The following is a 27,961-nucleotide window of genomic DNA, read 5'->3' as shown; positions in this document are numbered from 1 at the left end:
GTGGTTTCCACCATAGTGCCACGCGCATCCTAGTGGTCATTGTAGAAGTTCTTGGTCCGTGTAGTGGTTTAAACCACTAGGAAGAAGAAGTGGGAAAGGGGGGAAGAGGGGAGAGGGGAATGGTGAGTGGGGAGGGGTGGTTATGCTTCTATTCTTCTACTTAGTGTATGTGTGGGGTTTTGCGTCAGCGTTACTTGTGTGCATTCTCTTACTATTAGCTTGTTGTATTTCCTTGGTGGCGAGAGAGGTTTTGGGTGGCCTAGAGTGTGGTTGGTTGTCTTCGGTTGGCTGTAGTGAGATTTGTTTTAGTGTGAGAGCGGGGGGTGTGTATTTTTGAATCAGGAAAGCCAGATGGATTCGTATGCTGTTGGCTGATTCTTGTTGTTGACTCTTTCGGCTGTGTACAGTGGTACCTTGATTCTCAAACTTAATCCATTCCGGAAGTCCGCTCCAAAACCAAAGCGTTCCCAAACCAAGGCACGCAAAACGTATTAATCTGTTCCAGACTTTTAAAAACAACCCCCAAAATAGCCATTTAACATGAATTTTACTATCTAACGAGACCATTGATCCATAAAATGAAAGCAATAATGTACTGTACTATAAGACAGTATTGTATATGATGAAAATAAAAATTATTTTTTCTTTCTTATCTGCACTGATGATAGTCATTGTTTGCATGGGGGGCTTGTATTCATTTCTGTAGTCACACACTCAATCAATCAATCAATCAATCAATCACTAGCTGAACTGGGTTCCACACAGTCACAGAAACAAATGAACCGAAAAAACCTCAAAAACAAAAACGCAAAATAAACAGCAAAAACAAAAGCGCCAAACTTAATCCATTCCAAAAGTCCATTTGACTTCCGAAATGTTCAAAAACCAAGGCGCAGCTTCTGATTGGTGCAGGCCCCCTGGAAGCAATATCCGATGACCGCGTCGGACATTTGGCTTCTGAAAAATATTCTAAAACCAGAACACTTACTTCCGGCTTTTTGGTGTTTGAGAACCAAGGTACCACTGTATGTGATAAAGGGGAACCAAACCAGGGTGAAGGCGTCTTCTTCTATTTGTCCCCATGTCAGTTTCAGTTTATTGGTTAGTTTTTGTAATAGGGCTGTCAGGTAAGGGCGCTGAGGTCCGTTTTTTTGCCTACCGTGAAACACGGTGTTTGCACTGCCAAACGTTGCATGGGGCAATTTGCAGATGTTTGGCGCCGTTTTCGAGTGAATCGGATGACGTCAGAATTTTGGCGAGAACAGTGACCCCACGAGGGTGCTGTTTGGGTTGTGTGTGTTTTGCATTTGATAGAAGACGCCGAAATAAGCAAACGGAAACACCAGTGAGATATATCTCAGCTGCTTTTTATTCTGGGACTAAGAGGAGTCCTGCAAAAGGCAGGTCAGGTCATCATGAATGGTTAGTGATGGTCTGGAAGAAAAAAGGAAAAGTATTTTAGATATAACTCCTGATCTAGAATTAGAGGCTGGGTATAAATGATAGCATCACATTACAGGCAAGGGGAATTCAGTGGGGCAGCTTGTCAAAGGAGAAGTGTTCTGTATATGGACCCTCCCTGGAGTCGGATAATCGGTCCGGGAGCAAGGGATCTGAAGGGCTGACTCTCTGCGTAGGGTCTGTTGAACCCTTGCTTGAAACCAAACCGGTTTATTGTCATGGGTTATGTACTGTATACCGCTTGCTGGGAGGGCTCTTAACACAGGCCTGCAGCAAGGTTCCTTCTGGTCCAAGGGCAGAAGGGAAATGGAGGCCATGTGCCAGACCTCCATCACTAAGAATAAATGCCAGGGCTTGCTCTCTCCTCCTCCTCCCTCCTCCTCTCTTTTCCTTCTTTGTCATGTCATTTAGACTGTGAACCTGAGAGCAGAGATGATCTGATCGCTGATAACACACCCTCCAACATCTCTCTGATGAAAAGAGGGACGTCCTTTTAAATAATGGTAATAATAATAATTAATAATAATAATTATACCCTGCCCATCTGACAGGGTTGCCCCAGCCACTCTGGGCAGCTTCCAAAATACAGTGGTACCTCATTTTTCAAGCATCTTGAAAGCCAAACATTTTGGTTTCCAAACACTGAAAACCCGGAAGTAATTGCTTCCGTTTTCTAATGCGCCTTGGAAGTTGAACGGCTTCCACTGTGCATTTTTCAGATTTTTTGCAACCGAACTTGCAGCCAGCCCTTTGCGCCTTGGTTTTTGAACGTTACGTAAGTCGAACGGTCTTCAGGAACAGACTACGACCGAGAACCAAGGTACCACTGTATATAAAAACGCCCCTATATCAGATTGCCTGCAGACAGCTCAGGGGTCGGATAACTCCATACCCTCCAACATTTCACAGATAAAAATAGGGGTGTCCTGAGGGAAAGCGGGACATTCTGGGATCAAATCAGAAACCGGGATGGCTTCTGTAAATCCGGGACTGTCCCTGCAAAATAGGGACACTTGGAGGGTCTGCTGATATTTGAATAAAAACGATTTTAGTAAGAATAATAATGATTCAACCATCACTTGCAATGGTTAGGAAGCCCAGCCAGATGGGCGGGGTATAAATAAAAAAATATTATTATTATTATTATTATTATTATTATTATTATTATTATTCCTGGGGCATCGACAAAAACGCCCTCCAGTAACCCCCCAGCTCTTACTCCCAAGTAAACTTTTGAATGGAAGAGCCTCAGCTCAGGGGCAGAGCAGCTGCTTGGCAGGCAGAAGTCTCCAGGCACGGCTGGGAAGAACGACCTGCCTGAACCTGCAAGTCAGTGCAGACAATATTGAGCTGAATGGACCACTGGTCTGACTCTGCAGCTTCATACATGTTCCTATTCTTGGGGTCCCTCCCAACCCTACAATTCTATTCTAGGAAGACCTTGGCCCCAAGGAAGGCCTTGCTTGGATAATTTGGGGCTGAGTAAAGGTAAAGGGGCCCCTGACTGTTAGGTCCAGTCGTGGCCAACTCTGGGGTTCTGGCGCTCATCTCACTTTACTGGCCGAGGGAGCCAGCGTACAGCTTCCGGGTCATGTGGCCAGCATAACTAAGCCGCTTCTGGCGAACCAGAGCAGCGCACGGAAACGCCGTTTACCTTCCCGCCAGAGCGGTATCTATTTATCTACTTGCACTTTGACGTGCTTTCAAACTGCTAGGTTGGCAGGAGCAGGGACCGAGCAACGGGAGCTCACCCCGTCATGGGGATTTGAACCGCCAACCTTCTGATCGGCAAGTCCTAGGCTCTGTGGTTTAACCCACAGCGCCACCCGTGTCCTAAATCGTGCTTTGTGCATGCGCAGAAGTGCTGAATCACAACCCGTGCGTGCGCAGACGCGCCGCTGCGGGTTGCGAACGCTGTGGGTTGCAAACGTGCCTCCCGTACAAATCACATTCACAACCCGAGCATCCACTGTACTTGCGTGCAGACGCTGTTTTGATTTCACATCCAGGGGTTTGGGAGGAAAAGGAAGCTTCGGAAAGGGGGCTCTCCCAAATTATTTTCGATTGTCACCCCGCCGTGCTGAAATGCACTTCCAAGCATGGGAGCCACCGGGTGGGTCTCCTTCGCAACCGCTTACCTCCTGAATCCAGGTCTCGAAATCGGAGACGCGGGTGAAGACGGTGGGTTTCTTCAAGGCGTTACACCCCAAGGCGGAGACAAAGCTGGCGATGCCATGGACCTCCCATCTCCCGTCAGCAGCCTTGCAGTTCAGGGGGCCGCCAGAGTCGCCCTGGAAAACGCAGCAAAATATATATATATGGGGGTGGGCTAGATGACCGCTGGGTGTGCCTCTACAACTCTGCAATTGGAAATAAGCTGTACGGTGAAAGCACTGAAGGGGGAGATTCTGCTTAGGATGCGGGCCCCCCCAGCTACTACCCCGAACCGAAGTCTCACCCCCAAATACTTTGCGCTTCTTTGAAACTTGCGGCTCCCCCAGGTTTTGCAGAGGCAATGCCATTTTCGCTAAATCAGACTCCCCGCTCAGAAAACAATATTGCTCTTATGGAGTATACATACTTACCCACTATACCGTATTGGCCCGAATATAAGTCACACTTCCCCCCCCCCAACCCAAATTCCGACTGTGAAAAGTTAAAGTGCGGCTTAAATTTGTGACCTTGCAAAAATTGGCTTTTACGATATCGCTGCTGAAGCAGATTTACGGTAAAAAGGAACAAAAAAAATTTATTGGGAGCTTGAGGCTGTTGTGCAATTAATTCTAATGTCATTCATCGCATTCCCCGTATTTTACAGTGCAGTATTGTTTCATTTGTTTGTTTGCTTGTTGCATTTACGGTGCTACAGACAGGTGTTTAACCCACTTGTGGGTCCTCGCTAGCAGCTGTAGGATTTTCTTCTACATTTGCCATTTACGGGTGCCTGCGGAGTTTTAAGGAAGCGGCTTATATTCGGGTATTGCCTTTTTTTCTTTTTCCCCACTTGAATTTTAAAGGTGCGGCTTATATTCGGGCCAATACGGTACTTGCCAGAAATGTGGTTGCTGTCTTAAGCTCCCAGGAGGAAAGCTGGACTATAAATTCAGCAAGCAAACTAACCAACTAACAAGTAAGTACCTTGCATTGCCCTTCATCCTAAGGGGAATAAAAGGAGGCCAGCATTTGTAAGCCACTTTTGCACCGTACATTTAAAGTTCTAGATACCACTTTGAACAGCCATGACTTCCCGCAAAGAATCCTGGGAACTGTAGTTTGTTAAGGTAAGGTCACCGACCTTATACAGTGGTACCTTGGTACTCAAACGCTTTGGTTCCCAAACGCCAAAAACCCAGAAGAAAGTGTTCCGGTTTTCAAAGGTTTTTTGGAAACCGAACATCCAATGCGGCTGTTGGCTATTGTTTCCAGGGTGCCCGCACCAATCGGAAGCCGCGCCTTGGTTTTTGAACATTTCAGAAGTCAAACAGACTTTCGGAAATGATTAAGTTTGGTGCTTTTGTTTTTGCTTTTTACTTTGTGTTTTTGAGGTTTTTTCGGTTCATTTGTTTTTGTGGCTGTGTGGAACCCAGTTCAGCTACTGATTGATCGATTTTATAGTACAATACAGTGGTGCCTCGCAAGATGAAAAGAATCCGTTCTGTGATTCTCTTCGTCTAGCGGTTTTTTCGTCTTGCGAAGCAAGCCCATTGACGGATTAGCGGATTAGCGCTATTAGCGGCTTTTAGCGGCTTATCTGCTGATCTGATCAGCTGATAAGCGGCTTAGCGGCTTAGAAAAAGGGGGGGAGGAAAAAAAAACCCCGCAGGAACTTGCAAGACATTTTCGTCTTGCGAAGCAAGCCCATAGGAGATTCGTTTTGCGAAGCACCTCCAAAACGGAAAACCCTTTCGTCTAGCGAGTTTTCCGTCTTGCGAGGCATTCGTCTTGCGGGGCACCACTGTACATTGATTATTGCTTTCATTTTATGGATCAATGGTCTCGTTAGATAGTAAAATTCATGTTAAATGGCTGTTTTAAAAAGTCTGGAACGGATTAATCCATTTTGCATAATTTCTATGTGAAAGCGCATCTTGGTTTTGGAACGCTTTGGTTTTGGAACAGACTTCTGGAACGGATAAAGTTTGAGAACCAAGGTACCGCTGTAGTCCTCTCCCTGAGATATAGTTCCCAGAGTTTCCTGGGAAGAATGATTGATTGTTAAACTTCTCTGGGAATTGTAGCTCTGTGAGGGGAGGGCGATGGGGTGGGATTATTCTAACAACACTTGGCACTCCTTAACAAACTTTACCATTTGTTTTTTTAAGATTGTGAATATTTTGACAAGTGTTTGGACATGGTTTTAACCTCAAGAACAGAGTATTGCTCACGAGCTTGGCTTCCTAGCTGCAGTTTAGCTACTCCTCTTCCTCCCTGTCTTGTTCTCTTGACAATCACCCCGTGAGGCTGAGAGTGAGTGACTCAAGGTCACCCTGTTATGTACTGAAGTTCTCACCCTGGGCCAGCAGGGGGATACTGTAGATAGTTTTCACTCAGGTCTGCATATGCAAATAAGGAATTGAAAGTGACGTTCAGTGATTGGATAGTTACAGAAAGTTGTTACTGTTGCTTTGTAGTTGAGCTCTGTATAAGGAGGTTGGCTGAACCCTTCAGTTCAGTTCTGTTCTGGCCTGTGAATAAACAAGAGCTGTCTGAAGAATCGCTGCGTCATCTGATATGTTCACCCACAACTTAACACACCCATTGAGAGCTACCTGGCTAGATGGAGGGGGTAGGATTTGAACCCAGGTCTCAGTCCGATGCTCTAACCGCTATGCTACACCGGCTCTCGACGGCCACATCTGGAGGGCTGGATGCCACAGCACATCGGCTAGCCCTGAAAGCATCTTCTCCAAGACTCTTGTTCCTCCGTCTTCCAAGAGCCAAACTCCCATTTCCTCCCCGGACTTACATTGCAGCCGGCACGGATGTCCCCTCCTGCGCAGATCATGTTTTGCCGGATGACGCCTCCCCACCAGTCCTTCTGGTTGCAGTGTTTGTTGTCCACCACAGGAAGAATGGCCTGCTGGAGTTTGGATGGAAGGGGGCCGTTCGCTGCAAAGGAAGGCGCAGTTGGTCAAGGGTCAGGGTGGATAAAAATCAATGGTGTTTTTTTAAAAAAATTAATAAAATAAATTGGATTTTTAAAAATTTAAACTGGATTTTTTAAATTTAATTTTAATTTAAATTGGATTTTTGAAATAAAATGCTTTTTGAGGAGAGATCTTTCTAAAGATTTCTGTTTAAGTTATATTATAGTCCAAAGGCTGTTCATCAGGAAATAAGGATTTGTTTTAAGCTTTTCATGTGTGCTAAAACTCAGTCTAAGTTTTTTTTTAAAAAAAAAATTGTTTAACCACATTAGTTAACAAACATGGATATATATGCTCAGTGCTTTTTTTCCTGGGGATACGAAGGGGTACGCATACCCCGCAACATTTTGTGAATCTTTTACCTTTGTCCATTTACTGAATTTCCCCCCAATTTGAACTATAAAATGGTGATTTTCTTGAGTACCCTAAACATTGTTGTTTTATTTTATTCTTCTATGTTATTTTTGAAAAATTAATAAATTGTTATAAATAATAATAATAAAAGTCCACTATTACCAAAGAAAGAAAGAAAGAAAGAAAGAAAGAAGGAAGGAAGGAAGGAAGGAAGGAAGGAAGGAAGGAAGGAAAGAAAGAAAGAAAGAAAGAAAGAAAGAAAGAAAGAAAGAAAGAAAGAAAGAAAGAAAGAAAGAAAGAAAAGCAGGTGTTTTGCCCTTGAGCCCGTCCCCTAAACCAAAATCCCATTCCACTCTGTACAAACAGACAGGAGCGCCAAGGACACAAAGCTTGTTTATATGCGTGCACCGTAGCATTGTTGGGAAGGACCCCCAAAGGTCATCTATTCTAACCCTCTTGCGATGCAGAAATCGCAGCTCAAGAATCCCCGTCAGATGGCCACCCAACCTCCGTTTTTTTAAAAAACCACTAGCCTCTGTTTTAAAACCCTCTCTCTCCAGGCCCCCTTCAGATAAGGGCGGAACCACTTACTGTACAGCCGTCCCCAGCCGCTGATGTAACAGGGGTAATCATTGGGCAACACTTCCCCTGCGGGGGGGAGGCACCCCAGCTGAACCGTGTTGCTCAGCTCCGCAGCGCGGGACAGCTTCATCAGGGCGATGTCGTTGCTGGACGGAGGCAAGCAGGAGAGAGAGAGTCAAGAGGGTGCTCTCTGGGTGGGGCAGGCCAGGCCAATCCATAGGGCCAAATGTGGTTCTGCCCCGCCAGCTTCAGTTCCCCCAAACCCACTGGTCTGCCTTCTGACATCTGGGTCAAAGAATAGCCCTGCCTCTCCTCCTCCTCCTTGGTACAGTGGTACCTTGGTTCTCAAAGTTAATCCGTTCCGGAAGTCCGTTCCAAAACCAAAGGGTTCCAAAACCAAGGCACGCTTTCCCATAGAAAGGAATACAAAACAGGTTAATCCGTTCCAGACTTTTAAAAACAACCCCTAAAACAGCCATTTAACATGAATTTTACTATCTAACGAGACCATTCATACATAAAATGACAGCATTAATCAATGTAAGGTAAAGGTAAAGGGACTCCTGACCATTAGGTCCAGTCATGGCCGACTCTGGGCTTACACGCTCATCTCGCTTTATTGGCCAAGGGAGCTGGCATACAGCTTCCGGGTGATGTGGCCAGCATGACTAAGCCACTTCTGGCAAACCAGAGCAGCACACAGAAACACCGTTTACCTTCCCGCCGGAGCGGTACCTAATTATCTACTTGTACTTGACATGCTTTTGAACTGCTAGGTTGGCAGGAGCAGGGACCGAGCAACGGGAGCTCACCCCGTCATGGGGATTCGAACCACCAACCTTCTGATCGGCAAGCCCTAGGCTCTATGGTTTAACTAACAGCGCCACCCGCTTCCCTCTAATAATCAATGTACTGTACTATAAAATAAATAAGACAGTATTGTGGATGATGAAAATTAAAATTAATGTTTTTTCTTACCTGCACTATGATAGTCATTGTTTGGATGGGGGCTTTTATCCATTTCCACAGTCACACAATCAATCAATCAATCAATCAATCAATCAATCAATCACTAGCTGAACTGGGTTCCACACAGTCACAAAAACAAATGAACCGAAAAAGCCTCAAAAACAAAAATGCAAAATAAACAGCAAAAACAAAAGCGCCAAACTTAATCCATTCCAAAAGTCCATTTGACTTCCGAAATGTTCAAAAACCAAGGTGCAGCTTCTGATTGGTGCAGGCACCCCGGAAACAATAGCTTACAGCTACATCGGACGTTCGGCTTCCAAAAAATGTTTGAAAACCGGAACACTTACTTCTGGGTTTTCAGCATTTGGGAACCAAAGCGTTTGAGAACCAAGACATTTGAGTACCAAGGCGTTTGGGAACCAAGGTACCATTGTATACTCCGAAGGAGGAGAAGGAGGAGGATGGAGAGAAAATATACCGGTAACTGAGTTGGCTCTGCCTATCATTGACTCTGACGCCATCTGCTGGTCAGCTCCCTGACTTCCAACCCACCAATCCCAAGGGGCAGCTGATAGGGATCTGGCCCTGAAGTTTCAGCTGGCCCAGAATGCTGGTGCCGGACTAGAGATGGGTTTATTTATTTATTTCATAAAATTTATACACCATTTGGGGGGGGGGGGAATTAGCAGATTTTTTTTCTAAACAGCTTAACAAAATAATCACCACCATCATCATTAATTCAATTTATATAGCATCGTTTATCAGAAGATCCCAGGTACAGTGGTACCTTGGGTTACAGACACTTCAGGTTACAGGTGCTTCAGGTTACAGACTCTGCTAACCCAGAAATAGTACCTCAGGTTAAGAACTTTGCTTCAGGATGAGAACAGAAATCGTCCGGTGGCACCGGGAGGCCCCATTAGCTAAAGTGGTTCCTCAGGTTATGAAGTTTCAGGTTAAGAACGGACCTCCAGAATGAATTAAGTGCTTAACCCGAGGTACCACTGTACAACATTAAAAACACATTGCAGAAAACCAGTGATAAAAACATAACAAAGCCATAATAAAAAGCATACAGACAGATAATAAAATAGTCATCATAATAACAGTCCTCTCCCTCCCAGTTTCTCAGGCCATAGATTATTTAAAGCCATAGGCCTGGGTAAAGAGGAATGGACCAGACTGCCCCTGCCCCCAAGATGGAGCCAGTTTTTAATGTTTGAAGTTTTATTCTGTTTTTGGTGTTCTGTTAGGAGCCGCCCAGAGTGGCTAGGGAAGCCCAGCCAGATGGGCAGGGTATAAATAATTAAAATATTATTATTATTATTAGCCACAACTCACTTACCCACAGGCGGCACAAATAGAGATCCATTTGGGGTGCACAAAGATGTCATTCGAGTTCACAGGAATGTGCTGCTCACTTCCTTCTTCTGCATCCATGTCATATTCACCTACCACAACTTGATATGTCCGAGATTTGCTGTGAGAGTGTAGGAGAAACACAGAGAAGAGGCCATCATAGACTCATAGATTTGTAGAGTCATCTGGTCCAAACACCACCATCTCTGCAATGCAGGAAACATATCTAGCAGACGGCCATCCAAACTCTGTCCTAAAGCTTGCAGTTCTTGAAGGAGAGTCCACCACCTCTTGAGGGAGACCGTTCTACTGTCAAACAGCTTTCTTCATCAGAAAGGTCTTTCTAAGATTTAGTCGGAAATTCCTTTCTTGCAATCTGAATCCATTGGTTCGGGTCCTATCCTCCAGAGCAGCAAGACACAAGCTTGCTCTGTTTTCCACATGGCAACCCTTCAGATATTTGAAAGTGGTTCTCAGTCTCCTCTTATCCAGTCTAAACGTACCCAACTCCAGACCCGTCTTAGAGCGTCTCCACCCCCATTGTTCTACCCAGACGCTGAGGTCCAGCACCAAGGGCCTTCTGGTGGTTCCCTCGCTGTGAGAAGCCAAGTTACAGGGAACCAAGCAGAGGACCTTCTTGGTAGTGGTACCCGCCCTGTGGAACGCCCTCCCACCAGATGTCAAAGAGAACAACAACTACCAGATTTTTAGAAGACATCTGAAGGCAGCCCTGTTTAGGGAAGCTTTTAAAGTTTGATGCATTATTGTATTTTAATATTTTGTTGGAAGCTGTCCAGAGTGGCTGGGGAAGCCCAGCTAGATGGGTGGAGTGTAAATTAAGTTGTTGTTGTTGTTGTTGTTGTTGTTGTTGTTGTTGTTGTTGTTGTTGTTGTTGTTGTTGTTGTTGTTTTCCCATACCCTCCATCACCCTGGTCGCTCTTCCCTGCAAACCTTGCAGCTTCTCCATGCCCTCCCTAAACTGTGGTGCACCCAGAACTGGACACAGGACTTCAGGTGGGGTCTGACCAAGGCATCACGAGGCAGGACCATCCCATGTCACCTGCATCCCTGATGGAAACTGACAGAATACGAAATGGACCGGTTCACCTGTCTGTAAGGCGACCAGCTCCTTCTGCCTGTAAACTCTCTCTCTCTCTCCCTCTCCCCCCCCCTCTCTCTCTCTCTCTCTCTCTCTCTCTCTCTCTCACACACACACACACACACACACACACACACACACACCGTGCCCACCCCTTACCACCTCCAAGATAGCTTACGAGATGCAGTGGGCAGCAGTCATGACCCAGTTGGGGGCGATGAGGGTGCCCCCGCAGGTGTGACGGAATTCGCCATCCTTCTCGTACTGGAGGGAGATCTGTGGGAAGGCAAGAGAGGCGGCGGGGAAGGGATTAAGACACCATCCTAGACACAGATCTGTGAAGGGAGTCAGAATATACAGTGACAGAGATCAGGATGTGGGGAGGGGGGGCGACCTTTGTTACTGCTATAAGAAAAAAACTTCTCCTTTTCGCTTACGGGGTATCCAAGAGCCCGTATAGAGTCCTTAAGTGGGTTCCCTATCAGAAAAGGGCCGACAAGAGAATACAGTGGTACCTCAGGTTAAGTACTTAATTCGTTCCGGAGGTCCGTTCTTAACCTGAAACTGCTCTTAACCTGAAGCACCACTTTAACTAATGGGGCCTCCTGCTGCTGCCGCACTGCCGGAGCACGATTTCTGTTCTAGTCCTGAAGCAAAGTTCTTAACCTGAAGCACTATTTCTGGGTTAGCGGAGTCTGTAACCTGAAGCGTATGTAACCTGAAGCGTATGTAACCCGAGGTACCACTGTATTGAGAAGCAAAGCGTCTAGTAAGCCTGATCTTTATTAACTGTTGCAACAGGGTCCTCACTCACCACACGCAGGATGCAGAAGGGACCCTGAGCAATGGTGCGCAAGCCCCTATATAGACTTTTGAAATTGCCCACCCTGTCACTCAAGACCCACCCCCTAAAACGTCATACATACATCACAGAAGGAGGCGATCTACAGCAGAAATCCTGTCTGCCAGGAAACCCGATAATGGTCACTGATTGCATTACCTGGGCAGCCTGGGCATTTTTTTGTGATGGTTAATACTTTTAGTTCCTGACTCCAGGTCACAGGCTCACCCTATTCATACAGAAATACGCCCTTAAGACTGGATTTGCAAGCAAAAAGACAATGGGAAGGCTTTTCCCATTTCCTCCCTCCTTGCAGAGAAATATATTGAGGTCAATTTGGGAAAGTCAAAATGGCTTCAGGATTCCTCTCCTGTACTATTTCAGACATGTGGCTTATATACCGTATTTTTTGCTCTCTAAGACTCACTTTTTCCCTCCAAAAAATAAGGGGGAATGTGTGTGCGTCTTATGGAGTGAATGCAGGCTATCACAGAAGCCAGAACAGCAAGAGGGGTTGCTGCTTTCACTGCGCAGCGATCCCTCTTGCTGTTCTGGCTTCTGAGATTCAGAATATTTTTTTCCCTTGTTTTCCTCCTCCAAAAACTAGGTGCGTCTTGTGGTCTGGCGCGTCTTATAGAGCGAAAAATACGGTACTTATGTATCTGTTTGCCTTGTACATTTATGAATTATATATATATATACATATATTTGGGACCTTAGAATTCTTATAACATCTCTAAATTTGGGCTGTATCCCAACTGAGCTCTTATTGAAGAGAGCCCCTGTTGCACTAACTTCCCGCTTGTGGGCTTCCTAGAACAGGCATCTGGTTGGCTGCTGTGGGAACAGAGCGCTGGACTAGATGAGGGCCCCTTTCCATACCCCCCCCCCCAACATTTCTCCAATGAAATTGGAGATGTCCTAAGGGAAAGCAGGACATCCTGGGATCAAATCAGAAACCGGGACGGCTTCTGTAAATCCAGAACTGTCCCTGGAAAACTGTCCTTTGGAGAATCAGCCTTGGCCTTGACCCAGCAGGCTTTGCTTATGTCCTTATGGCTATTACTTCCAATGGGTATACTCTGAGAAGGATGAGCATTGGATAGGAGCCAGTGAGTATTTTATGCCATTGGATGCAAAAGGTTTGGAGATATTCCTCTAATTAAGTGGTATATAAGTTGTGTTGTTGATGTTGTTGTTGCTGTTTTTTTATTTTAAAAAAACGGATCTAAATGTGGCACAAGATAATAGAAGGAGAAGCAGCATCCTTACCTGCCAAGGCCAGCTGTAAGGGATGGCGTCTTCACCATTCACCACCCTGGCATTGGGGGTGTAGATAGGTGTTCCACAACTGGAGGCTGTGGGGAGAAGTCAGTGGTGGCTGTGAGTTGTGGGAGAAAGGAAGTGTTGCGTTCTGAAGGTAAAGGAAGGACTGGACCCTGATTAATACAATAGACCAGCAAGACCTCTGGGAGAAAGTGCGCTTGTCACCCCCTGGCCCAGGCCATTTTTATTAAGAAAAGAACTTTTACACAGCATTTGTAAAAACCAATCAGATTTCCTCTGAGCATTTCAAAAACCCCACGTGGGGACAAAGTCAGATCAGAGGAAGCCTCTTAACTGCAAAGAACTATTTCCTATTTGAGCATGCATTTAGGCTAAATAAAACAGGAACCAAGGAGGAATGCATTTAGCAAACTCCGGAGGTCATAAAAGGAAAGACAGGCATTTTACCACCTCCATGTGAACTCTGTTTCCTGGCCCTAAAGATTAACAAAAGCTACAGCAAAGCTACCTATCTTTATGTACCCAGGATGCCTGGTGAAGCAACTGGTCTGTGTAGAATGCTTATACGTGACTGCCAGGCATAGAGAAAATGGGGCAGAGTTGCAGAGGCTTGTGGGACTGAATCAGAAATCACGTCAATGACTCAAACCCAGTCAAAGCAATGCTTTCACCGCTGACACAATGGCTTGCTTCATTTTTCATAATTCCTCACAGCAATCCCACATGACCACCACAGGAAGGAAGGAAGGAAGGAAGGAAGGAAGGAAGGAAGGAAGGAAGGAAGGAAGGAAATCATAGAATTGTAGGATTGGAAGGGACTCCAAGTGTCATCTTGTCCAACCCCCTGCATAGCTGTCAACCGCCCCTTATTTGGCGGGAAACTCCCTTATCCCAGCGCTGTGTCCTGCTGCTGTCCCTTATTGATGATGTCCCTTAAATTTCCTGGGTTTCAAAGGAAGCAGCTCCTCTCCTCCCTCCCTGCCTGCCGGCCAGGGAGGAAGGAGGCTCCACTGTGTTGCTTGGCTGCGTTGCTCACCCAATAAGGAGTCTAGGAACGACTGGGGGGTGGAGCTTGCATGTCTTGTGCTGATCAAATCAGCCGCATTGCCTGGGGACTCGCCTTTGCTCAGCGCTTCCCAGCAGAAAGGTGAAAGGTGACGGTGGTTTTCCTTGCTGCATCCCCTTTGCTGGGTTGCTGCGCTGTGGGAACCACTGCTTGAGGCTTCGTTTGGCTGCGGGCTGGGCTTTCTGCCTTTGGCTCGGAGGGGCTCAGAAGTTGAACATACCTGTGCTTGGAAAATCCCTTATTTTGGCTGCTGATCGCTTATTTTTGAGGCTGCTGGTCCCTTATTTTCAAATCTGTAAGTTGACAGCTATGACCCCCGGCAATGCAGCCGTCACAGCTAATAATATACAAGCAATTACTAACAGGCACAAAAACAACCCCACTTGCTCTGAAGCTTTCCTCATTTTCAAGCCTCCCTCTGATGGAGGTCTGATTCAGAAGACAGCGCCACAGCAGATGGAGTCCAGGCATCAGGCATGCTGTCTGGCCGGCCCTACCACTAGCCAGGTGGCAGATTCTGGGTGGCAAGCCCCTGAGACCAACGCCGGTTTTAGAACAGTGCTGCACATGGCACTGAGCTGAGGGGGTGCAAAATTGAGAAGATCCGTTTGTTGGTGCCAAATTTTGGCTTCGCACAGGGCGCCATTTTAACGAAAGATTATCAAAGTCTGCCTCTTTGCCAGAGGACTTGCCCCTAGGTGGTTCCTCTCAAGTTTCTAAGCTACCCTACTTCTTGCCCTGAATAATTATCCCATTGCCGATGTCGAAGTAATATTCACCTTGATAACTCATTCAGTTGGAGCATGGTGCTGATAACACCAAGGTTTCTTCCTTTCTTTAGCAATTTAATCTTTCCTGATTTTATTTTTAAATATTAGGTCCCTTCACCACAAAAAGAACAAAAGGGAAAAAACCCAGATCCCATCGATTACAAAGAAAATGTTACATGTAAAATAACTTTGTTCCATATGTTGAGACTTCCGTCATCCTCCGTATGGGTCCTTTGTTTCCTTGTTGACTGCATATTTGTATATTCTTTAACTTATCATAAATTATCGATAATCTTTGTAGCATATAGCATTGCAGAAGTTAATCCAAGCATGTCAGAGATTTCATATGAGAACAATGTTCTTTTAAATATGGTCTGAATAAACCCCATTTTTTCTTAAACTTTTGGTTTGTCTGGTTCCTAATTTTTCCTGTCATCTTTGCCAATTCTACATACAGTGTTACCTCAGGTTAAGAACTTAATTCGTTCTGGAGGTCCGTTCTTAACCTGAAACTGTTCTTAACCTGAGGGACCACCTTAGCTAATGGGGCCTCCCGCTGCCGCCACACGATTTCTGTTCTCATCCTGAAACAAAGTTCTTAACCTGAGGTACTATTTCTGGGTTAGCGGAGTCTGTAACCTGAAGTGTCTGTAACCTGAAGTACCACTATATTCATATAATTTAACCTGCCACTCCCTTTTAGTTGGTATTTTATCTCCTTTTCACCATTTAGCTGTTAACATTCTCGTGGCAGTAGTTGCATACATGAATACCTTTCTCAGTTCCTTCGGAATATCTGCATCAAGGATGTCTAAATGAAAGGATGCCGGTCTTTGTCAAGGTTTCAGGTTCGATCCCCGTATGGGACAGCTGCGTATTCCTGCACTGCAGGGGGTTGGTCTAGATGACCCACAGGGTCCCTATCCCATCTACAATTCTAGGACTCTGTGATTCTAGGCTGCCGGTCCAGCCAGCTGGCAGGAAGGTAGCCTAGGGCATCTTGTCCTTTGCATCAAGCGGCAAAGTATCTTGGGCTAAGTCATGGCCAAGTGGAGTCAAGGGTGGGGCAATTATGGGGCAATTATGGGCGTCCGTGTTTTGAAAACAGGATGCTGCAAAGGCTGTCCCTGTTTTGGTTTGGGAGAGAAAAGGAGTCCCTCTTGTACGATTAGAGGCAGGGTAGGGCGAACGGTTGGCTCTCGCACATTGCATGAGCAGGATGAGAGGAAGAGAAAGATTAAGACAGACGGCAAGAAGTTGTTTCGATGCATGCTGAATGCTGGACGATTCAGGAGGGATAATAGAAAGTCCTTTGCGCAGCACGTAGCTAACCTATGGAACTCCCTGCCACAAGAGGCAGCGATGGTCGCTACCTTGGATGGCTTTGCAAGGCAAATTCGTGGCTTTATAAGACAAATTCGTGCTCTGCCGTCACAGAGGCAGCATCCCAGTTGCTGGAACCTGCTGGAGCGGAGAGTGGCTGTTGTGCTTGAATCCTACTTGCGGGTTTGCAAAATAGTGGCATCTGGTTGGTCACTGTGAGAATACGATGCTGGACTGGATGGCTCGCTGGCCGGATCCAGCATAGCTATCTTTTTCTGGGGGGACGCCGGGGGGATGCATACCCCTAAACATTTGGTGAATCTAAGTTTGGCCTCATTGGGGGGGCAGTAGTTCAATATGAGTAGGAAAATTAGAGTACCCCTAAATGTTTTGGTTTTTTTAGGAAAAAAGAAAGCACTGACTCTTCTTATTGGTTTATGTTAGAGAGAGAGAGAGAGAGAGGATCTCCTGGGTGCTGTGGCTTTCCCAATTGCCAAGGCCATATTAAAAACTAGGATATGGGACATAGATCGCCAGGAACTAATCTCAGCTGCAGAAGAAACATGCTCCCCTCTTTATTTTTGACTCTCTTGGGCGCAGGAATTTAACCTTAATTATTTACAATTTTTATTTAACCCGCAAGAAAGAAGGGCTTTTTCGCTGGCTAGGTTCAATTCTAATCCTTCTAACCTCCTTTGGGGTAGGTTTGCGGGTATGGCAGAAGGAGATAGGATCTGCCCATGCAATGCCCACCTGGTGGAAACTCTAGCTCACATGGCCCTTAAATGTAAAACGTATGATGATCTCCACCAACAATTTTTAGACCATCTATGTATTCCATATACATAGATCCGTATAGTTAAAGCTATGGTTTTCCCAGTAGTGATGTGTGGAAGTGAGAGCTGGACCATAAAGAAGCTGATTGTCGAAAAATTGATGCTTTTGTATTATGGTGCTGGAGGAGACTCTTGAGAGTCCCATGGACTGCAAGAAGATCAAACCTATCAGCCCTGATTGCTCACTGGAAGGACATATCCTGAAGCTGAGGCTCCAATACTTTGGCCACCTCATGAGAAGAGAAGACTCCCTGGAAACGACCCTGATGTTGGGAAAGATGGAGGGCACAAGGAAAAGGGGATGACAGAGGACGAGATGGTTGGACAGTGTTCTCGAAGCTACCAGCATGAGTTTGACCAAACTGCGGGAGGCAGTGGAAAACAGGAGTGCCTGGCGTGCTCTGGTCCAGGGGGTCATGAAGAGTCGGACATGACTAAACGACTAAACAACAACATGTATTCCAACATGGAAACCAGAGACAGAGGTTATACACTTCTTATTACAGGGGAGAGACCAGGAGCATACCATGACAGTAGCTAAGTTCCTCTATTTGATTTTTTGTACGCTACAGGATCCTGCCCTTGCTGGAGACCCACAGAGTTGAAATAGATTGCTTGCCTCTTCTTCCCTTTGGCAAATAACTGTACTGTTGGAATGGTGATGAGATCGCACTGGCCTATTTAGTCTGAATGTTTGTATGTGATGCCAATAAAGGTTTGATGATGATGGTGAGAGAGAGAGAGAGAGAGAGAGAGAGAGAGAGAGAGAGAGAGAGAGAGAGAGGAGGGAGGGAGGGAGGGAGAAAGAGATTCTTACCACCAGCCACCAACAGAACGGGTATCAACAGCGCGAGCATCTTGACTGGGAGTTGCTTAGAGGCGCTGCGAAACTTTTAATACCCCTCCTTATCAGCACCAGGAAGTTTGGGTGTCCTGCACAGGTGTTGAACTCTCTCGTTGCCAGCAGCCAAGGCCATTTGAGGGGGGGTCAGCAAGGCAATGGAAGGGAAAAAATCTACCCGCTCTTGGGGTGAGGAATCATAGAACTGCAGGAGGCCTCATTAGGGAAAGTGCGCCTCGGTATAAGAATGATTTCGGTTTAAGAATGGACTTTGTAAACCGATGTACAGTGGTACAAAGATTCACAAAATGTTTAGGGGTATGCACACCTCTGCGTACCCGCAGAAAAAAGCACTTTAAATATGTAATAAAGACATTTAAAGCAGTAATTTGGGAATTGCAGGGGGTTGGACTAGATGACACTTGTGGTCCATATAATATAATATAATATAATATAATATAATATAATATAATATAATAATAAAATATATATAATAAAATATATATAATAAAATATAATAATTAAAATTAGACAAGTCCCTTTGTACTGAAACCTCCCTCTTGCAGCAAGTCTTTTAAGGAGTTGTTTCTGGCTGGTTTTTTTAAAAAAAGACTTATCTTATTTTGGCAATGGCATTTTAGAAAGAAAAAGTGAGAAGAAGAACAGTTCATAATTTCTACTCAGCTACAACTTTGGCATTCTGGGGCGGAAAATAAGCCCCCGATGGCAGGAGCGTGCGAATCCAAGATCCGCTTTCTCCTTCTGTTGTAAGAGCTGGAAAAATTAAAAATTATTTTTCCACGAAGGTGAAACGCCCTTGAGAAGGAGAACAGGTGTCTCGGGCAGCTGGAATCTGTTAACAATTAACCCTTGTTCAAAAAGAGACATTTTTGCACAAGGACTAAACCCCACCGCCAACCCAACCGCCACGTTCTCAAGGTGCCGATAAAAGCCAGGGGAAGGCCAAGGCTGGATGCAAGACCTTGATTGATGGCTTGCTGGCTGCAGGCTGGGGAAAATGATATGCGTATAATTTTCGCCCTCTCTCTTTGGAAACTCTTTGGGTTTTCCTTCTAACCCGGGTGGGAAATGAGCATACTGGTTCTAAATCATCCATGGGAGTGTGCCCTCTGCTGTGTCTATGAAAGGCCCAGGGTCAGCTGCATGTAGTATTTTTTGCACCATAACACTCACTTTTTTCCTCCTAAAAAGTAAGGGGAAATGTCTGTGCGTGTTATGGAGGGAATGCCTACAGGTGGCATGCCTACGGATTTTCCTCCTCTAAAAACTACGTGCGTGTTATGGTCGGGTGCGTGTTATAGAGCGAAAAATACGTTATTTATTTTTTAATGGTTTTTATTAGTTTTACAAAACAAATCTCACATTTAAAAAATTAAAATTTCAAATTTAAACAAGATTATTCTGCATCTTAGGACTTCCCTCCTCCCCTCCGTGGGTCCTTGATAAATCAAGTGTATATCATAATTTCTCCGCATTAAAGTGCTCCAAAGTCTCTGTAACATTGCAGGAGTTGTTGAAAGCCTGCCAAAGAGCTCAAGTGATTACAGTGTTCTTTTAAGTACAGCTTCTATTTGTCCCATTCCCTATTGAAGTTTCGATAGTCCTGATTTCTGATTTTCCCCGTCAGTCTCACCATCTCTGCATATTCTAATATTTTCATCTGCCAGTCTGCTTTTGCGTGTTGAGACCTTTCAACCTCCCCCTTAAATAAATTCACACAAGACTCAAATTTTGCTTTGGTTTTTGGCAGAATTTAGGCCACAACTTTATTGATTACAGCAAGTGACTGGTTGCATAGTGTTATGTACTAAAGTTCTCACCCTGGGACAGCAGGGGGATACTGTAGATAGTTTTCACTCAGGTCCACATATGCAAATAAGGAATTGAAAGTGACATTCAGTGATTGGATAGTTTCAGAAAGTTGTTACTGTTGCGTTGTAGTGGAGCTCTATATAATCAGGCTAGTTGAACCCTTCAGTTCTGTCCTGTCCTGGGTCTGTGAATAAACAAGAGCTGTCTGAAGAATCGCTGTGTTATCTGATATGTTCATCCACAACTTAACACATAGGCTCTGGTTCAACTAGCCCCCTGTACCCTTGCAGGTAGCGCTGACCCAGGGCACCAGCCTAGGTCAGCCTAGGGTGAACACCTGGATAAGCGGAAAGCTGGGAGCAGGCTATCTCCGCCACCCAAATGCCCCCCTGGACTCAGGCATGGGCACAACCCCATCACAGGGTTGTCCAAACCTTCGAGTCCCTGGATTCCTTTAACGGAATACCCTTCACATAGGGATGGCAAGAGCATTCTCCCATCCCTATCACCTGAACCAGAGCCTATCTGCAACCTTACAAGTTGTCACGATTTGCTACGCGTCAGGCGAAACCCAAATGGCAACAGCCAATCAGCCAAAGTAGGGAAAATTCCTGCCGTGCCCCTGTCCCAACGACAGACGACACATGACGGCGTAGCAAGGTCACGTGCACAAGCCCTAAATATAGGGAATGGTGGGTGGGTGTTCTGGTGCACGAACCAAAAGAGGAAGCTCTGGGTCACGTGCATGGGTACCTCAGGTTAAGTACTTAATTCGTTCTGGAGGTCCGTTCTTAACCTGAAACTGTTCTTAACCTGAGGTACCACTTTAGCTAATGGGACCTCCAGAGCATGATTTCTGTTCTTATCCTAAAGCAAAGTTCTTAACCTGAAGCACTCTTTCTGGGTTAGTGGTGTCTGTAACCTGAAGCATATGTAACCTGAAGCGTATGTAACCTGAGGTACCACTGTAAATAGGTCCCTTGATCCATTTAGCCTGCGTCCCATTGGCTTGATTGAACCCTCCATCAAGGGACCTACCAATCGGGTATTGTGGCTATCCAAACGTACCCACCCACAAAGCAGAGTTAGGTTGCCAGGTCCCGCCACAACACGTGCCCTCTTTAAGGGAGGACCCGATTTCTCGGCGTCTTCTCCTCTTTCTACCGCTGGGCAAAGCAGCATCATTGCAGCCATAGCAGCGGACATAAATAGTTTTCTCAAATCTTTCGGTATATCTGCACCTAGAATTCCTAAGAGAAAGGCTTCTGGTCTTTTAACAAATGTTATTTTGAACATTTGCTTTAATTCGTTATATATCATTTCCCATAATTCCTTTATCTTTTTACAATTTTACAATTTTTGCAGTTCCAACATACATTCGAATTGGTGCTACACATTATCGCTAAACTACTGGGTGTTAAGTACCAATGGCACATCACCTTCGTGTGATTTTCTTCCAGCGTGTAGCACGCTGTAAATTTCAAATCATTCTTATGCTGCCAACTGTATATTATATCCAAAATCTCTTGCCCGGTGAATCATTACGGACTTAACATCTTACCGGGTCTTCTGTGTGTAAAGTAGGGGTTCGGCCACGGAGTTACAGGCTCTCATTAAAAATAAAGTAAGATTCTGCCGCTCAGATAAAGGGCAAATTTAAACTGGAGCAAAATAAACTGCCTTATGCTGAGTCTGACCCTTGGGCCATCTAGCTTTGAGGTTGAATCCTGACAAGACAGAAATACTGTTTTGGGGGGACAGGAGGCAGACGGGTGTGGAGGACTCCCTGGTCCTGAATGGGGTAACTGTGCCCCTGAAGGACCAGGTGCGCAGCCTGGGATTCATTTTCAACTCACAGCTGTCCATGGAGGTGCAGGTCAATTCTGTGTCCAGGGCAGCTGTTTATCAGCTCCATCTGGTACGCAGGATGAGACCCTACCTGTCCGCAGACTCTCTTTCCAGAGTGGTGCATGCTCTGGTTATCTCCCACTGGGACTACTGCAATGCGCTCTACGTGGGGCTACCTTTGAAGGTGACCCGGAAACTACAACTAATCCAGAATGTGGTGGCTAGACTGGTGACTGGGAGCGGCCGCCAAGACCACATAACACCGGTCTTGAAAGACCTACATTGGCTCCCAGTACGTTTCCGAGCACAATTCAAAGTGTTGGTGTTGACCTTTAAAGCCCTAAACGGCCTCAGCCCAGTATACCTGAAGGAGCGTCTCCACCCTCATCATTCTACCCAGACACTGAGGTCAAGCACCGAGGGCCTTCTGGTGATTCCTTCGCTGTGAGAAGCCAAGTTACAGGGAACCAGGCAGAGGGCCTTCTTGGTAGTGGCACCTACCCTGTGAAATGCCCTCCCACCAGATGTCAAAGAGAAAAACAACTACCAGACTTTTAGAAGACATCTGAAGGCAGCCCTGTTTTAGGAAACCTTTAGTGTTTAATAGACTATTGTATTTTAATATTTTGTTGGGAGCCACCCAGAGTGGCTGGGGAAACCCAGCCAGATGGGTGGGGTATGAATAATAAATTGTTGTTGTTGTTGTTGTTGTTATAAAAAATAATGAAATTATCATAGCTCTGTATTGTCCACACTGACTTGCAGTGGCTCTGCAGGGCTTCTGGCAGGTAGTCTCTCCCAGCCCTACCTAGAGTTGCTGCCAGCAATTGAACCTGCAACCTTATTCCACATTTGTCAGAACTCAAGCTTTTAGGGTGCTTTGGAACGTCCTGCCTGTTGATATTGTGCAGGAATCTTCACTGAACAGTGGTACCTTGGTTCTCAAACGCCTTGGTTCCCAAACGCTGAAAACTCAGAAGCAAGTGTTTCAGTTTTCGAATGTTTTTCAGGAGCCAAACGTCTGGCGCGGCTGTAGGCTATTGTTTCTGGAGCGCCTGCACCACTCAGAAGCTTTGCCTTGGTTTTTGAACATTTCGGAAGTCAAACGGACTTCCGGAACGGATTAAGTGTGGCACTTTTGTTTTTGCTGTTTATTTTGCGTTTTTGTTTTTGAGGCTTTTCCGGTTCACTTGTTTTTGTGACTGTGTGGAACCCAGTTCAGCTCCTGATTGATTGATGGAGTGACTGCGGAAATGGATAAAAGCCCCCCATCCAAACAATGACTATCATCAGTGCAGGTAAGGGGGAAAAAATTAATTTTAACTTTTTATCATCTGCAATACTGTCTTATTTTATAGTACAGTACATTGATTATTGCTTTCATTTTATGGATCGATGGTCTCGTTAGATAGTAAAATTCATGTTAAATGGCTGTTTTGGGGGTTGTTTTTAAAAGTCTGAAATGGATTAATCCGTTTTTGCATTACTTTCTAATGGGAAAGCGCACTTTGGTTTTGGAACGGACTTCAGGAACAGATTAAGTTTGAGAACCAAAGTACCACTGTACAGTCATACCTCGGGTTGAAGTAGCTTGGGGATAAGTATTTTTGGGTTGCGCGCTGCAGCGACCCGGAAGTAACGGAGTGCGTTACTTCTGGGTTTCACCGCTCACGCATGCGCAGACAGTCAAAATGACATCACGAGTATGCGCAGAAGCGGCGAATCGCGACCCACGCACGTGCAGACGAGGAATCGTGTCTTATGTTCGCTTCAGGATGCAAACGGGGCTCCGGAACGGATCCCATTCACATCCAGAGGTACCACTGTATCTGAGAATGGCCATTTCTCATCTGCCATAACCCCTGCCCCACCCAGGCATCCTCCTTCTTGCCTGGGCAGTTATGCAAGGGCAATGCTAGGGACAGGTCCAAAACATACATTTAAAGTGCATTCTGCACACATTTTAAAGGTAAAGGACCCCTAGGCGGTTAAGTCCAGAAAGGCTACTATGAGGTTGCACACTCATCTTGCTTTCAGGCTGAGGGAGCTGGCTTTTGTCCGCAGACAGCTTTCTGGGTCATGTGGTCAGCAGGACTCAACCACTTCTGCCACAATGCGACACCATGACGGAAACCAGAGTGCACGGAAATGCTGTTTACCTTCCTGCCACAGCTGTACCTATTCATCTACTTGCACTGGCGTGCTTTCGAACTGCTAGGTTGGCAGGAGCTGGTACAGAGCAACAGGAACTCTGTTGCGGGGATTCAAACCGCTGACCTTCTGATCAGCAAGCTCAAGAGGTTCAGTGGTTTAGACCACAGCACCACCCACATCCCATTTAAAGCACACATTTAAACCACATCCACCGCCTCAAATATTGGGAATTATTGTTTGTTAAGGGTAGAGGGTTGCAGGTGGCGCTGTGGTCTAAACCACAGAGCCTAGGGCTTGCCGATCAGAAGGTTGACAGTTCAAATCCCCACAACAGGGTGAGCTCCCATTGCTCGGTCCCTGCTCCTGCCAACCTAGCAGTTTGAAAGCACGTCAAAGTGCAAGTAGATAAATAGGTACCACTCTGACGGGAAGGTAAACGGCGTTTCCGTGCGCTGCTCTGGATTGCCAGAAGCGGCTTAAGTCATGCTGGCCACATGACCCAGAAGCTGTACACCGGCTCCCTCGGCCAATAAAGCGAGATGAGCGCCGCAACACCAGAGTCATCAGCGACTGGACTTAACGGTCAGGGGTCCCTTTACCTTTAAGGGTGCTGGGAATTGTAGCTTGGTGCAGGGGTAGATGCAGTTCCTGAAACTCTTCGGGGGAAGTTATTTGTTTTCAGGCGGGCCAGTGAGGGCTGGCAGAGGGCACATTGGGGTTGGTGGTGCCCTCACTTATCCTGATGGACCACCCTCTGCCTCAGTGACTGTCAGACATTTTCCCAGCTGAAGGGAAGGACAAGATGTGACTGACTGACCCCCCCCCCATTCCCCACTCCTTGTGCAGAAGGCATGGATGGACTTCGGGCTTTCGAATTCCAGCAGCATCCTGTAATACAACAAACTTTGCCCCCCCTTCCCCCGCGCCTCTTGTGTTCCTTTCTAAGTCATTGTTGTGGCACCCAATGTCAGCAAAGCAGTTGTGCGCCCCTAAACCCGTCTCTGCTGAAGGTGACTGGGCTGGAAGCTGAATCGTTCTTCCAGAGCACCACAGGGTGGCTTGAGACTAACTCAGCAAATTGTAGGAAAGCTCTGTGATCCAGTGCGTCACCCCCAGAATTTGCTGCCTGAAGCAGCTTGCCTTGCTGTTATGTACTGAGTTGAATAGGGTCCAAAATGCAGCAGCCTGATTGGTCCTAGAACAATAGGATCCAGAATGCAGCAGTCTGATTGGTCCTAGAACAATAGGATCCAGAATGCAGCAGTCTGATTGGTCCTAGAACAATAGAATCCAGAATGCAGCAGTCTGATTGGTCCTAGAACAATAGGATTCAGAATGCAGCACTCTGATTGGTCCTAGAACAATAGGAGTCAGAATGCAGCAGTCTGATTGGTCCTAGAGCAATAGGATCCAGAATGCAGCAGTCTGATTGGTCCTAGAACAATAGGATTCAGAATGCAGCACTCTGATTGGTCCTAGAACAATAGGAGTCAGAATGCAGCAGTCTGATTGGTCCTAGAACAATAGGATCCAGAATGCAGCAGTCTGATTGGTCCTAGAACAATGGGATTCAGAATGCAGCAGTATGATTGGTCCTAGAAGAATGGGATTCAGAATGCAGCAGCCTGATTGGTCCTAGAACAATAGAATCCAGAATGCAGCAGTCTGATTGGTCCACAGGAACTACCCAGTTCAGCTCCAGGTGGAAGTGAATCTGGGACTTTCGGGTTGGCGCCTCTGGCAATGGCGGATTTCCTCTGATCGGGAGGAACCCGCTCCGTGGAAAATAGGGTCTGAACCGCCACGGCGAGGCGGAGACCCGTCAAAAACCACAGGTGGGAGAAGCCTGTGGACGTGGGATTTGGCTAGCACCTTTGCACCCCCTCCACTCGCGGGGAAATCCTGTTTTGGGGATCCGGAGCGACGTGGGGTGAGTGGCGCGGTGCTTTGAATCGACTGCTTCTTTCACGGAGTGAAGCCGCATTGCTGTTGCCGGAGAGCACTGACTTTTTCCTGTGGACAATTGGATTTCAAACAACTGCCCGTGAGTAGAACGGAAAATTGGACTGTGGAAATTTTTTAATTAGGCACCGAAAGCGGGAAGGCCTAAACAGGAAGTCCGCCTTCCGCTTTTTGTAGATAGATTGAAGCAAAGACACGGCAAGCTAGAGTTCAGAAAGTCGTTTGTAAAGGACTAAATTTTCATCATTTAAAATAACTGAACCCCCCTTGGAAGCAGGAGAAGAGGGGGGAACCTTTTTTAGACTGTTTAAACCTGCAGAAGAGAGAGTAAAGAAAGGTAATTTCCCACCGTCTTGAACCTGGGAGCGGGGTGTCAAGACAGACGTTTTGGAGAAGTTCATTGACTATGGACAAACGTTTTTGACAGATAGGTAAAAGAATAGAAACATATTGATTCCATTGTTCCCTTTCGCTTTTAAAAGGAACAAAATATTGACAAAATATCTGAAAAAGGAAAACTTTGTTGCTAAATCTGCCTTTAAAAAAAAAAAGAGGAGGAAAAAAGACGGATACAAATAGAAATTGCTTCCCCTAGAGGGAGCTTGTGAAACTTTTTTTAAAGTCGAACTGGGGAGTTTTGCAGCTGTAAAAGATTAAAGATCGTGGGACCAGACTTCAACCTTGAACAAGAATGTGCTCAGAGGCTTTGGTGCTTGCCTTTTGGAAGACAAGTGCTTTATTGGAACAGTTACATGAGAAAATGGATTTGATGACAGCTGCGATAGGAAATTTTGGACAGGCAGTGGGTACCTATATAGAACCCACTCAGGAATTAATCCAGGAATGCGCTTTGACAGATGAGATGAGGGAGGAGGCTGTTGCTGGACCTCGGGTGGCAGAGATGGAGGGAGCTGTGGCCCAGCAGGAACATGAGTCGTTGGACTTGATGAATGAACCTGGAAAGAGTCAGACTTGGAGAGATGGAGTTCTGCTTGGCTTGGAGATGGGGGGCTGGATGGACCCCCCCCCCTATGCAGAGATGTTTTGACTTTTCAAGTCTGGCTTTAGGCCGGGGGGAGCTCGGAGCTGTGGGGGCCCCTAATTTTGGAGGGGCCTTGAAACATGCCTTTAAATATCACGTGGATTTCAGTGTTGACTATGGAAAAGGGGTTGACTTGTCGAGAAGGGACAAAAATATTGTCAAGTTGGAGTCTCCCAGAGTGAAAGGAGCAGAAGACAAAGTAAAGTACAGGTATAAACATGAAGTAGACCTGCGGAAGGTACATGGAAAAGACCTAAGAGCCTCGGATATAAGGTCACCAGGTTGATAGACTAGATGGATGGGACAGAAAGGACTGACAAAACCCAAGACCAGGAGAAGAGACGATGGATGAAGATTGGAAGAAAGTTTTAAAAATTTATTTAGAAAAGTATCGTAAAATTAATGAGTATTAGAAAAATGTTGGAATGAAATTATTTGGCTTTAGCAGAAATGTTAAAAAGAATTATGTAAGAATATGTTATGGTTAAAAGAATTTGGTATAAGTAAGATTTAAGTTTTAAGTTTTAGGGTTTTTTATGGTAAGATAAGGTTAAAATAGATTAAGGTAATTTAATGACAGAATATTGCGAAAGATGGAAAGGATTTGCTGAGATAATTAACAGCTAGTATACAAAAAAGGGAGGTGTGAGGAGGTTGATGAAATAAGTTAATGAAAGTTAAGGATTTGGGAATATTGGATTTGTTTTTAAATTTGTTGTATATTTTTGTTTTTTTGATTGTGTTGTATTGTGTGTTTTGTTTTTTCTTTTTGATTTTGGTTTCTATTGATTTGTATTGTTTAATTGTTACTTTTATCTACTGTTGTCTTTCTTTTTCTCTTTTTCTTGTTTTTTCCTTCTTTTTTTCTTTGTAATTTTAAATTTTTAAATAAATATCATTTTTTTTAAAAAAAGGAAGTGAATCTGCAACCTGATTGGCCTACAGGAGAATCCCAGAATTAGCCAATCACGTGGGGCCCATTGTGTAAATAATGTATATAAAGCAGACATTCTGGGGGAACTTCCATTCCTCCTCACCACTATGAGCTGAATAAAGACCATGAAATCCACTCTCAACTCCAAGTATATTTCACTTGCCTAACGGTAGGGCTGGCCCAGAGAAGCAACAAAGGTGAGAGAGAGAGAAAGAGATGGTAGGCAGGTGAGTGCATCTTTAAATTTTTA

At 45.5% G+C, this 27,961-nt stretch overlaps 1 protein-coding gene across 1 annotated transcript; it reads right to left on the bottom strand.

Annotated features, from left to right (window-relative positions):
* Window positions 1–1,365: 1,365 nt before the first annotated feature.
* LOC308591496 (proproteinase E-like) lies at window positions 1,366–26,195 on the bottom strand (the record flags this gene model as incomplete). The annotated part of the gene is made up of 9 exons (XM_081202259.1): window positions 1,366–1,434; window positions 3,600–3,752; window positions 6,428–6,570; window positions 7,554–7,690; window positions 9,862–9,996; window positions 11,153–11,250; window positions 13,088–13,173; window positions 24,844–24,927; window positions 26,183–26,195. 9 exons carry the CDS (start codon window positions 26,193–26,195, stop codon window positions 1,414–1,416), a joined length of 870 nt encoding a protein of 289 aa, XP_081058385.1. The 3' UTR covers window positions 1,366–1,413.
* Between the last annotated feature and the right edge of the window lie 1,766 nt (window positions 26,196–27,961).

The sequence above is a fragment of the Podarcis bocagei genome (assembly GCF_964188305.1).
Source record: "Podarcis bocagei genome assembly, chromosome: 7".
In the NCBI taxonomy this organism is placed as follows: Eukaryota; Metazoa; Chordata; class Lepidosauria; order Squamata; family Lacertidae; genus Podarcis; species Podarcis bocagei.
Note: the sequence above shows the minus strand (reverse complement) of the source record. Positions and strands in the feature narration are given on the sequence as shown.